Source organism: Zychaea mexicana (assembly GCF_025766255.1).
Source record: "Zychaea mexicana strain RSA 1403 chromosome Unknown BDB00scaffold_82, whole genome shotgun sequence".
Taxonomy (NCBI): domain Eukaryota; kingdom Fungi; phylum Mucoromycota; class Mucoromycetes; order Mucorales; family Lichtheimiaceae; genus Zychaea; species Zychaea mexicana.
In genome coordinates this window covers 1-13912 of record NW_026516745.1, presented here as the reverse complement: position 1 = coordinate 13912, position 13912 = coordinate 1, and the positions used below count along the sequence as shown (strand labels likewise).

The 13912-nt window shown below is 38.4% G+C and overlaps 1 protein-coding gene across 1 annotated transcript; it reads left to right on the top strand.

The window, feature by feature from the left end:
* The first annotated feature begins 5612 nt into the window (after window positions 1-5612).
* BDB00DRAFT_919619 (uncharacterized protein) lies at window positions 5613-6128 on the top strand. Its single transcript, XM_053128738.1, is given in 2 exon segments — window positions 5613-5840; window positions 5853-6128. The coding sequence occupies 1 exon segment, from the start codon at window positions 5882-5884 to the stop codon at window positions 6110-6112; it is 231 nt and encodes a 76-aa protein (XP_052975984.1). The 5' UTR covers window positions 5613-5840; window positions 5853-5881; the 3' UTR covers window positions 6113-6128.
* The last annotated feature ends 7784 nt before the right edge of the window (window positions 6129-13912 follow it).

The window sequence follows — 13912 nt, the reverse complement described above, 5'->3', positions numbered from 1 at the left end:
ACAGAAAATATCGTTTACACTGAAGTACTACTACATCCACCAAGTCCACAAACAACAACAACAGAACCCATCCAATCAGCCACAGCTGCTGCCACAACCATCACATCACCAACTACCTTTACTACTACTACATCCACTACTACTCCTGCTTAGATTCGTTTTTCCTTTCTAATATTTTTTCCTTTTTCTCTATCTCTTTGCCATAGATTTCCTTTTTACAAAACATACAACACAAAATTTCTTTTCACGTCTTTTACTCTGCCATGATGCCATAAGAGATAAGTATTCACGTGGCGCAGATCTTCTTTTTTAGTATTTGTAAGTCACTAACGAGTAACTCGCTCATGCACCACAATGCCTTTACCGAAACACACCATCTCTCATCTTCACCTCCAGACACATCAACAATGCATGCCTATTTCTCTATATTGGCGACGCCCCATGCTGGATCGGATTCCCACAATATGGCATAACATTGAGCTGTGCACGCCATATCATATAATATGTCACATTCTGTTCCAGCACGAAGTTAAAATTTTACGAATAAGAAGCGATGGTGGACGTTTAAAGGTACATGAAGAATAGGAAAAAATGTTGACCATTGGGTGGATAGTTCCTGGACTGCAGATGTCCCGTTTTTCTCAAAAAATACTCTTTAAAATGATAGATTGTATAATAGGGTTTAGTGTTAATAGTGAGTGCAGCGAACGAGTTTGGGGTTAGAGGTAGGCGAAGCAGTAAGTTAGGCTCGCGAAGCGAGCTTTGGTTAAGGTTTAGAAGGGGGTGTGGGGGGGAACCCCCAGGAAACATCCAATCCATTGAATGACCCGGAGCGCAGCGAAGGGGCTCATTCAGCCGAGCGAAGCGAGGCAGGTGGATGTTGATAAAAAATAAAGAGCGATGACAGATATACAAAGAAGACAAAAAAAGAGGTTCTATAAGTGTTATATAAGTGCGAAGGATGCTGTTGTATGGGATGTGTGGACATTGTAATTATTGACGTTGCATAGTAGAGCGTCTGGTGTGATTGTACTGTCCCATAATGTCTTCATGGAAAAGAGCTAATTCCCTTAAACACTGTGTATATTGTTCAGCCACTTCTGGTGGTATTGTAGAGAGCTGAAATATGCTGTTTCAGTCATGATGCATTGATGTTAAGGTTTGGGCAATATATTGCAGATTGTCGCGAAGGTCGTCAACAATATCTACTGTTTCTTCAACAGCTACGTTCTCAACGGCTTCAGCAATTTGCAACTCACCTTGCTGGTTAGGAATCGTATGCGGAATCCGCTCAAGTGCTCTAGTCTGCTCTGTTTCAAAACCAAGCATCATATCTGTGAATCACTCAACAAATACAAGTGCTTGCAAGGAGCTTGTCTATGCATAAAATCTTCACAGGTACAAGATAAAATAAGCTTATCAACATTGACAGCTATCATGTGTACCTCTGTTGCTTGAGACTGAAAAGAGTTCACTTCCCAAGTGCCTATCATTGGAGTACTGATATGTTCCCCCTCAGGATTGCGGATCATTGTTGCAATAGCATCAACAGGTACTAGAGATGCAGTATATCGGCGCAGTGATAGTTGATTTTCGATAAGACCCATACGACCGTTGTTCCCCAAGACTCGTTCGCGTTCGCATTTAAAGTAAAACTCGACTTCGCGCGTAAGAACATAAAATAAGCGGTCAAGTCATTTGTTGCAGATATACTTGAGATAGACAGTTTTTAGCTAGTTATGCCATGATTCGATAAAATAGTTGGTCGTCATAAATCTGTTGTTAGGATGGACGTACGCCATTGACCAACGCTGGATAATGTTCTCGTGCAAATAATGCCGTTCCAAATAATCCTGGAATTCCTCTTGCTCATAGTACTTCTCCTGAAATTCCTAGATGGCATGGTACAGATCATCAATATCCTGTTCGTGCAGCATTGCTTTCAATGCAGTCATCATTTCGTTACGATACTCCTTTAGGTCATCAGCTGTCTTCGATGCATCCAAGCGAACTTTGGATTTCAGGTTGCGGTTCCATGCTTAGATGACATGAAACGCGCAGTAATGGATGGCTGCCGAGGGGAATTGGGATTGGATGGCATTAACTTCGGGAATGCTGCAATCAATGGTCATCATCTCAATCACCATGCCACAGGTACTGTGAAGAAATTGTAACTATCGAGTGATTAGACCACCAGAGTGATCATTCGTGAACATATAAGCAATGGGATAGCCAGTTCCTGTGTGAGGATCGCGTGTTACAATGGTATACATAGTATCAGCAAGACGACTTGTGATACTATGGGTAGCATCCATACAAACGGACGTTGATTTTTGGAGCTGGGCAAGCTGCATTTGGGATAGGAACCCGAAAGAGTAAGTGTCGATGGAGGTGGTGTATTCGGATGTATTGCTATTGTATATAATATAGTTCTCACTAGCAAGGCGTTGATCCAGCCAGACTTTTGCTGACAGCATATCATTTGGGTTGAACTGGTAAAGGTCAGTTTTCAACTATATTAAAATGTTCTAGTAATGTAAGATTACTAGATTTATGTGCTTAAAAAGTACATCAGTCTGTTGACATACCTTCAACATCATGTTATATACATCCTCATAATTCACACGTCGTTGCCTAGTACTGTACGCAACTTGGGGTTCTTGCTGTGTTGACGAGCTCGCACCAGTATTGTTTCGTGCCTCGTCTACAGTGTCAAGTTGTCGCAAGATGAACATATAGATATCCCTGCAATTTCTTCCGTCCTGCAGCTGCCGGGTGATGCTGTTGACTGTTAAGGACGTCAACGGAAGAGTGAGCACGTCATCACGATCTCCAGGGACGTGATCGACGTGAGGACTTGCCATTTCGATCTCACACGTGGTTGGAAGAGCGCGCCAAATGGTGACCTTCAACTTGCTAGTACAGCTACACTTCTTACTATCCTTCTGGGCAAGTCGTATATTACGCTTTGGGGTATAGCTGCTGAAACGATGACAATAGAAAGTCTCGCTATAAAGGACTCTGGTGCCATTCACAGTCTTGCGTTTGTGGACCCATTTGTAGCCACACAATTCCGAAATGCAATCCTTGAAGATTTGCCATTGAGTAGCAGAAACGCGCACGACTTCGTTGGGAGCGAGTGCAAGTACACCAGGTACAGTCGAGTATGAGAGAGCGTAACGAATGTTGTCAAGGGTAGTAATGTGTTGGTTGTTCATAGTTGTTGGTTTTCAATGAAAAAATAAAGTTGCTGTTGTAATAGCAAAGAAACTTCTTCCTCCTTCAAAACAACAAACGCCTTTTCTTCTTTGTCTGTGCCATATTATCATCACCGCTCATAACCATAGCTATAGCTTTTATAGAAGCACTTGTAATAACATGCAATCCCATCTCACACCCGTTTATGCAGACAACTGAAACATAATAGCGACATAAGGTATGATCTTTTACTTTTATTTTTTTTATCCCAGCCATAACATCTACAGTGACAATAATAAAACCCTACATTCCACCCATCAGCATATATAACTACCTTATCCAGCAAGACCAGCGACGTTTGTATTAGCATATGCAAAAGGAAAAAGGTAATCGTCCTTGTCACTGTGTCTGTGCAAGTACAGCAAATTGCCAAGGAGGATTATTGCTGTGGTGGTGTGTCATCATGGTAATGTAACTACCATCGCATTGATGCATGTACATACAGCAAAGAAAGAGATGCCCAGCAATAAGATGATTTTGATGTGTGTGTGCTTTCAATTATAAAAACAAAAGACCGGCGTCATAATCGTCATCATGTAATATAAGCGTACATGATAGTGGAAGGTAATTGCGTCAGGTTGTATGTTTTACAAGTCAATGGCGAATCGGCGTCATGTTGTACACGATTGTGTTTGAGTAAGGGAAAAGAAGATTGTTGCGTCGTTGTTGTTGTGAGTACGAATTGAATGTGCAAGTAGAAGACGATGTTGTAATACACACGTAATTTTGATGTTGGAATGGTGGAAGATGTTGCATTAAGTATATATAGAAAAAAAAAAGAGAAAGAATCAGTAATTCTGAATGAGCAAGTATCCACCAAAGCTATATCCCAAGCACAAGCGACAACCTTTTCCTTCCCTTGATCACTTACCAGCTTTGAAAGGCTATCGTTTTTTTTACAGTAACGGCGGTCTACACCTTACAAATGAGCACATGCTTTTTTTTAAAAAAATACAATTACCATGATTCCCTTTTTTGTTAAATCCGTGGATTGTGCCGCTTTGTTTTCTTTTTCTCTTCTATTCATCATGGATACAGTAAAAAGTCATATACAAGTATGTTCGTAGCTGTTGATTTGCCATAGTGGTTGTTGATGAGAAAAAAAATCTTTGGTTGTTGCTTCTTTCCCTCCCTGCTGCTGCTATTGAACCCCACACTTTCCTCCCGCCTCAGCCAGCACCCTCCAATTTTTTTCACACTCAACCGGGGTGAAATAAGGGGATGCCAAATCCATAGGTAGTTTAGGCATATTAGTTTCAAATATCCAACAACAGGCATTGCAAATCAGATGGGTTTCTCATCTTCTTGGTCAACAATCTACCATTTCTTCTCTTTCATCTTTTCTCTCTTATCTATTGAATTCTCTCTCAAATTGTATTAATCCACTGCTTCCCTTCCTTTTCCTGCCACTGCGCTCGCCAGCATTCCGGTCTTTTCCAACCCTATCGCCTCTTTTTGATGCCATCGACTCGCTCATTCCTGGTGAATTGTCATCTGATCCATCATTGGCCACGTGTCTTTGTCTGCCTCTGTTCTTTGTCATACAAGAATCTACACCTGGTTCTTTTACACTGAAGAAGGTTCTCGCTACCTTGCGTGTCTCTGACGCATACCTATTTGACTGCTTGCTTAGAGGTTCAATCCATAACAATTAATTTTACTGTAAACAGTAAATTAATTTCAGTTATTCCTTTCCCTGTCAAGCGTCTACTTTTTTTTGTATTTCATCAAAAAAAATGTAACTGGTAGGCGTCGATCCAGTAGGTCTAGCCTAAAGGAGGGGGTGCTCACTACCGTTCCGCTACTTTTCAAATTAAATATTAAACCTTAAAGGTTATAACTCCTTTAAAGGTTTAAAAAGGTTTATGCGAAACATAAAAATTTTAAAGAATTAAAAAATCATATATAAATTAAAAACTTTTTTAAAAAAATTTAAAAAAGACAAAAACTTTAAAAAAATTAAAATAAATGTATTTAAATATATAAATTTTCTTCAAACTAATAAATCTGTTTAATTAACAAAACCTTTTTTATTTTGCAATTATAGGATTAAATCCCTTAACCGGCTTCGTCGATGTACCCACAATGAGATCACATTAGGTCGTAATTCAATTTCTCACCTTTTCCGTGCTCTGGACTCTGGTAAGGCACTCATTACTTTGTTTCTTTACTGCGCACTTTTACCTGGTATCCTAGTTCTTTCCGATGCTGGATCGTATTTGGGGTCCATTGATCTCACACCTTTCTATGATCACTTCGCTATCAACGTTACGCCCTTGGCCTCTTGTAGTACCCAAGCATTTTGGCTACAACGCTAATTGCCCGACATTCAGTCTGCGATTGCTGATACAAACTATCCTTTGTTTTCGCCGCAACAATGGAAATTCTTTTGGCATATCTGTATTCTACCCCTCGCACGGACCATCTGGTGGCGTGTTCTACATCACAAAATCTCCTGTCATGCCAATTTACATTGGATTCTGCCCGACCGTTTCTCTTTTGAATACAGAATCTGCACAACCGCTCTCGATACTCAAGAACATTTCTACTAGACTGCCCCACTAAGTGGCACGTCTGGCAGAGTGTTACCTAAGACTGTGTTCTTTTACCCATACACCGCATAATGATTTTTGATGCTATCTTCTTCTTGGTGATACCTCATTGGGGCCTTCATCGGTCTTGGCTTTCTCCGATTCAGCTCCTCACCGGCATCCTGGTTGGTATCTGGCGAGTACACTGGCTTTCTGTATTTTCAAACGTTCCCTTCACCCCCACTAATGTTATTTCCTCTACACATACTCTACTTCTTACTTTCTGCAAGGAAGAGTCTCTTTTATCACCGCCTCCTGCTTGATCTCTTTTGATACCCCTCTATTTTTACTTCCCTCTTTATTCCAAGAAGAGAATACAGCACAAGCATACAAACACGAAAAAAAAAACATAAATAAGCTAAATAGAACAAAACAATACACAGCTATTTGGTTTTTTCTCTTTTCCTTCCTTTTAGTGCTTATAGATTTCTTTACCTGTTACATATTTGCATTCTAGTCTTCACCGCCGCTGGGTGTTATTTTCGATCTCAAGGTCGCCAATAAAATTCTACTAGCTTACCAGGGAACTATAAAAAAAATTCATACCATGCTACTCGTGTGAGGCCATCGCTATGTCCATTGGTGATAACAATGCTCTTGATCCTGAAATACTGATTCTAACTCATCATCCCACAAAACCACTTGTTACCTATTTTGCTTTTGAGAAACGATCCTAATTTTCTTTTTTGAATTTATTTTTGTTTTTCTTAATTTCAAATTTTTTCTTATCTTTAAATTTTTTACTATATTAGGAATTTTTTTTAAATTTCATATTAATTATTATTCCTGAATATTACCTTAATATTAAAATTAAACTCTGCTTCATTGTTTTTAGGCGGTTCCTATTAATCTAATATAGTTCAAAGTGTAAAATGTTTCTCTTATCTTTATTTATAAAAGAAGAGAAAAAGTCAAGACTTTGTATAATGAGAGGTTGAATAAATATTTCTTATCTATGATATATAAAAAATTATATATAAAAAAAATTAAACTTTATTTTTATCATTAAAAGTATTTATAACATATATAATCTATTATTCTTATTTTAATGTATTCCAATATAAATTTATTATTATTTTACCTGTAAAATCTATTTCTTCAACCCAAGAATTATGTTTTTTATTATAACCTCTCTATTTTACAAAATATTCAAAACTATTATCACCATTTTTCCTATATTTTTCAATATAAGCTATTTCATAATAGCTATTATCATCTTGATCTATATTAACATCAGTACTACTATTATTATTTATTTCAATATTGGAATTACTTAAATCAGTATTTTTCTTATCAATTTTTATTTTTAAAAATATATTATTCTGTAAATTTCTTAAATTATTAGTGTTTTCTAATTTATATGAAACTATATACGAAACAATATCTATATTATCATTTGGAAAATCAAAATTGTCACAGCCTATTTTTTATGTAATTTATTTGGTTCTATATTTCCTATTTTAACAAAGTTTTTAATATATTAATAAACAGACTAATTTTAATTGAAGATTATATGTTTTTAATTTTGTAACTCTAACATTTTTATATTTAATATTTTTATATGGGTCAAATCTTTTAAATGTTTTTGAAATGTCAGAAAAATAAGTTTCAACTCTACTCCTATAGCCTGCTAGATAATTATTAAACAAATTTTTATCATCATTTAATTCAACTTTTTTTTGTTTTTTAATTAGATATATAAAATTGTCTTTTTTTATATTAAAATCAATATTATTATATTCATTAATTACTATATCTAATGTATTTGTGTATAAACCATCAAAACATTAACAATCCCCAAATTTTAAAAAATCATTTAATTTTACATTACTAATAAACATACTTATCAATAGGTGTTGTAGATGTTGAAGTGGTGGCGTATTTAGATGCTGATGATCCACTAGGTACAGCTGTTTTTTGACCATGCAAAAGTGCATGCTCTTGCTCAAGTGCTGCATTCTGTAGCTGCAACTTTTTGTTAGTATCAGTTAGCATAGATACCTATTCACATAAGGCAGCAATTTCTGCAAACTATTCATCATGCTTGTCGAGGCGTTTGTGGATAGCCTGCAAATATTCTTGTAGCTTTGGGAAATCATTGATAAAGGTATCCATGCCTTCAGTTACCTACTTGGGCATCTCTTCAGCCCAGTCCTATTATTGCTGTTGGGGGTTCCTTGACCAGCTGTTGCTTAGCATCAGTAATGGCAGCTACAAAAGGGATATGACCAAAATGGCTATTGCAATTATTGCAGTAGAACATTGGGGCAGGGGGTTCATATAAGGCATTAGTATCTTGTGTAAGCAAAATGTTACCTAGAGTCTTGCAGGTGGGATAGGCAATATTAGCCTAGGTACTAGTGAAATCAGCTGCAAACTGTACATAGAAGTTAGTGGCGAGCTGTTCTTTTTGCAAAAGACTTTTATCCTTTGCTACCGTTGTTTTTGCTTTTTTGTCTGCATCATATAGCTTTGCTTTCGATGTCTGGTGCTCTTTTCTAGCTTGTAGGTCTGCGCCTATGTCGGAGGGTGAATTAGGATGTGAGGGGCGGGAGGTGTTGGGCGATTCTTTTTAATTGAAGGGATTTGAGATGGGTGAGATGGAATGAGCGATTGGCGAATGCACTTTTTACTCGTAGATAAAGGTAGTAGTGTGTCGAGCGTGAGCTGGGGGGTACGACGCTGTATTGCTTTTGGCTGTACGGGGCATGTAGCTAAAGTTATTGTTGCTGGAAATTTTAGGGTATTTTGTAGTGAAAGTAGTAGTTTTTGGGTGGTTTTAGTGTTGTTTACTGGAGTTGGCAAGCGATTTCAGAGGCACTGAAAGCATACTGAAAGCGGTACTTTCAGAGTGCTTTCAGAGTGCTTTCATAATGGCTTTCAGAGTACACTGAATAACCATTTTGTTTATAGGTGATACACATCTCCTGCATGCCATTCATAGCTTCTTACTGGTTGGGGAGATGTTTAAGCAGCACAGTGACATTGGCGAGTTCGTGGCTTCCTGTGCATTAAGGCTTGCTAATGATTCGTTGGGAGAAACAAGCTTCCATTCCCTTTATCCAACTCTATTTGCTCAAAACCTACTCATACACCCCTTTTCATTTGCTCAAGATTGCTCACACATGTATATAGTATATTGCTCATATGTGCATATAGCCAATGATAGTGCTTTATTAGACCACACGGCACTGACGGTGACGCGTCAGCACAGGTAGTAAAAAAAAGGATAGAATAATAATATACAAAAAATAGTAGGGGAAAAAAATACAAAAGAAAAGCCATATAGAAACTATTCAATAAACTATACATGCTGATGGTATTTAAAAAAGCAGCAGTACTAAGGGACTCTTGTTACAGCGATGTACATAGAGATTTCCCAATAAAAAAAAAGAGAAAAAGTATAACCATTAAGATATGTCCTATACTCTATTGCTCGACGCTGTTATAGCCCCTACCCTTAAACTTACCTTATAGTACATCATCTTGTTTTGTTTTCATGGACCACTGTAGCCTAAGGAGGGATGAGATAGATGAGGTTATAGCGAGCTAGTTAGTAACATGAAAGAGGTTAAAGGAATAGCTGGTGAAGTAAACTCAATCTCATTGGCAGAAGTAAAAGAAAGTGAAGTTGCTCAAGTGACGGTGCTCCGGCGATGGTGTTAGGATGAAGGACTTCAAGGAAGACACATTCAGCACGAAGATGTGACAATCTGATGAGGCCGTTCAAGTAAAAAAGCTCAAAGTATAAGTTGGAGATGCACAGCAAACGTAAAAAAAAGTGGGTAGAAAAGAAAAAGGTGACGAAATTGAATTGAGCAGAGCGGAATACTAAATGATTAAAAAGAGCAGCAATAAGATACACGTAGAAGAAGCCTTTGAAGAAACATGTCTTTCATATAAAAAAAACTGCTTTATTCAACTCTTATATGTCCAGAGCGCAAGGGACGAACTTTTTCATCTAATATTCGATCGTTAAGGAGAATAAGCAATATCTACAATTGTTGTTATAAATAACAACATTATGATATTTTATTATTCTGTCAAGCTAGCCTTCGTCCAGGTGTTCCTCGGCTAGAGAAGGTATTTGCTCACTACCGTTGCGCCACTTAGAGTGTTTTTTTAAACCTAAGGGTTGAGATTAACCCTATTGGTTAAGAATCTTATAGTGTTTGAGAAATTATTTTTTTAATTAAAAAAATTAATTTCAGCACTTATTGTAAACACTTTAATGTTATATTACTTATAGTTTTTTATACATTTATAATTCCACTAAAAGCATAATACTAGGGGTTACCCTCCTAAGTTCTATTGTAGGTCGTTCACGGGAGGATGTGTGGCCGGGTTCGCGGATTTTGTCTATCTTATGTAGAAAGCATATTGCCTATAAAGCTGATTTAGACTATACTGCATATATCAAGATGAATAGAGTACGAGTCATCTCATACTAGTCCTTACATTATCGGATCTCCAAGCTGGACAAGAGATCACTTCACTATCCTCAATATCGGACATGCATGCTGCAACAAAGATGTCTCTGGGATCTTGATACAAGGACAGTGCCGGAGGGTCTTGTTTGCGTTGTACGTTTTCTTACGCTTGTCCACCAACTGTCAACCGAATATATATTGTATGTTATTGCGAATCCATGCTGTAAAGAGAAGTTGAAAATAAACTTACACTTGCACGCGCAGCTCGTTTCTTGCTTTTTTGTCGGCGAGCTTCTTTTATGTGGTCCGGCTGTGTTTCCCAATTTTTCTTATTGTAAAAAGAAACCCTGAGCGCCCTCTTCATAGCCTGGGTGCTCCAGTTAAAAAGCTGGTAATCACGACTCTCCGTCACTGTCCTAAGAACTTGATTTATGATGGTACAGTTTGGTTCATCATTGATGCGTAGGCTGTAATCCCACGCGAGACCTTGGTGTCTGGATACAGAGGAATAGGCTTCTTGCAGAAGACTCTATATATCATAATTGATGAGATGTTTATAATAGCCCATGCAAAATAACTGTCGATTTGTAAAGCTTCTACAAATACGTACCATCATACTACTACTGCTATTGCTCTTGGTATCACTTCTAGCACTGCTTATATTGTGGCTCTGAATACATGCCGCAACTCTCTGTTCTAGCTGTCCTACTTGCCAGCGTAGTGACTGGATTTCATTGTTATTGATTAGAGAAAAGCTTTGTTGGTGGAATTGACCTGCTGGGAACATGGTAGTAGAGAAAGTAGTGACGATATAGATTGCTGTGATGCCTATCAATGCTAGAGAATGGCCCATCTATTTATACTTTAGTTGAAATGGATGATTCAAACACCAAGTTACCGAGCTCTTTACTAGATAAAAGTCTTGGCCAAATAAGTTGAGATGTCCGTTCTCTGAATGAGCTATTTGGTACAGGCCATCCGGAACACTTTTGTATGATATGCCTTAATGTGTAAAATCTGTAAACAAGTCTCAGGAAAGTAGACATATATTATAGACAGGGATGCATCTAATCGTGCGAGGATGGTATTTGTTGTTTCTCTTTCTTAGCTATATGATGCAAATATAGTGTTTTGTCGAGGATCGGAAATGGGACGAGATAATTCGTGAGACTCTTAACGGTCAAGTTTTTATTACGAGAGAAAGAGAGAGTTCCCAAATATTCTTATTACTAGTTATTTCATATAAAGAAATTGTCTTTGTGGAACTTATTTGATGTCCCGATCCTCTGGATACAACATCACCCCCCGCCAGGCTGTATGCCGTTGGTAAAGGATTCAGAGGGTTTTGAGGGCATGATGTTATAACCGGACCGATCATCTACGTTGTTTCTTGTTCTGTGATGCTACCCGCTGACTGTTTCTTGTCCGTTTCTGTTTATGGACAGAGGGCGGTGCTTGGCCTAAGCGATTCCAATAATCACTGATGGATTGAGGGTCATCGAAATTTTGTGATGGTTCCCAAGAATCATGATCTCTGGTAAAGCCTTTCCAGCGTACTTTGTATTCGTACTGGCCTTTGTTCTTCCTGTGTTGGAGAATCGAATAAATGTGATAGCGGCGTTCTTTTTTCGATGCCTTTTGATCGCTATTAAGAATGGCTGCTTTTAATTGAGATGGTGCATAATTCTTTTCTTCAAGATCTCCATCAAGTGCTCGTACCACATATGAGCCTCCGCGTGTTTGTCGCACAACTTCATATGGTCCCACATAATCGGGGTCGAGTTTGTTTTTCTTTTCCTTGTTGATTGCCATCACATAACTTTTTGGTGGGAAATCAACCAAGCGGTGTTTAGCATCGAATTTTTCTTTGCGCTTAGCGTTTGTTTTGATTGTGCGTTCTGCAATCGCTGGATATACTATATCGTTGATCTTTTTGAAGTGTTCCTCAATTTCTTTTGGAGTGAGGCGCTGCTTTGGCTTATCTTTTGTATAATCTTTAAAATCATTCAGTTGGCGTCCAAACATCAATGCAAATGGTCGGGATTCATGTCTCTCCAGAACTTTGTTGTTCAAGGACAGTTGTACACCTGGTACTGCACGATCCCAGTCTTTTGTCACACCTTTAATAGACTTCTTTATGCCTATGATGGACTTTTTGACCCATGCTTCAGTAGTTCCATTGCCTCTAGGGTGGTATTGTGTGCTGAATTGATGATTAAAGTGGGCGCTCAATGCCAGTTCTTGCATAGGCAGATTGATGTTCTCCGTACCATTGTCGGATTGGAGTTTACGAGGTATTCCAAACGTACTAAATACATCAATCAAGACCTTTGTTATTGTCTCTCCTTTCTTGTCTGGAATAGGACGGAGTAAACAAAAACGTGTGCAGATGTCAACAAGAACCAGGAGGTACCGATTGTTTTGCAGAGAGGTGGTAAATTCACCAGCTAAGTCTAATGCCCAATGATCTCCAGGAATTTCTGCCGTGATAGATCGTAATGGATGGTAACCTTTGATGGCTATGTTAAACTTTTGACATTCTGAGCATGATTTGACAAGTGCTACAGCTTCTTCTTTCATGGCAGACCAGCGTAGTCCTTGTGAATGAAGATCTTTGATAATGGCGGTGGCACCAAAATGTCCCAGGAGGTGGGAAGATTCTAGCAATTGTTTCCTTTCCTCTTCTAGTGGTGTAACCATCTCATCATCGGGTGTTCTGGCAAAGCGGCTAATGTGCGACTTGGGAGTCAGCAAAGCCTGTCCATCACCCCTCGCCAGCGTTTGTTCCGTTGGAGGAAATAAGCGTGAAAGACGATCAGGGAGGACATTACAATTCCCTTATTCCGGCACAAAAATAAGAGTTGGTAGTTCCCCCCCTCAATTTTTTTTGAAGTTTAAGGTCAGCCGCCAGAGACACTGTACTAGGCAGCAGAGGGGCATTTGACAAAGTGCTTATTCTGCCCCAAATTTAACTTTGAAAGTCAGTTGCGAGAGAGTGTAAAGACAGTTGAAAAAAACCGTTAAAGTGTACTTGTCATCTTGTTTCATAAGAGAATTGTATATTATAACTATATGGAAGGTAAGTAAAGACAGAACGGGAGAGGCAAGATCTTACTACTACAATAAGAAAAACAAAAATGGAGGTGAAAAAGGAAGTTGTAAAGAAGTAATAATATCAAACCAAGTTTATTTCTTATATGAAAAGTGGTTTGTTTTTTACCTCCATTTTTGTTTCTCCTCTTGTAGTGGTAAGATCTTGCCCCTCCCATTCTCTCTTTACTTACCTTTCATATGGTTGAAATATACAATTCTCTTATGAAACAAGATGACAAGTACACTTTAATGTTTTTTTTCAACTGTCTTTACACTCTCTCGCAACTGACTTTCAAAGTTAAATTTGGGGCAGAATAAGTACTTTGTCAAATGCCCCTCTGCTGCCCAGTACAGTGTCTCTGGCGGCTGACCTTAAACTTCAAAAAAATTGAGGGGGGTGAACTACCAACTCTTATTTTTGTGCCGGAATAAGGGAATTGTAATGTCCTCCCTGATCGTCTTTCACGCTTATTTCCTCCAACGGAACAAACGCTGGCGAGGGGTGATGGACAGGCTTTGCTGACTCCCAAGTCGCACATT

What these genes read in the sequence shown, in the direction of transcription:
- BDB00DRAFT_919619 (XM_053128738.1), top strand. Translation starts at nt 5,882, where the DNA reads ATGATTTTTGATGCTATCTTCTTCTTGGTGATACCTCATTGGGGCCTT.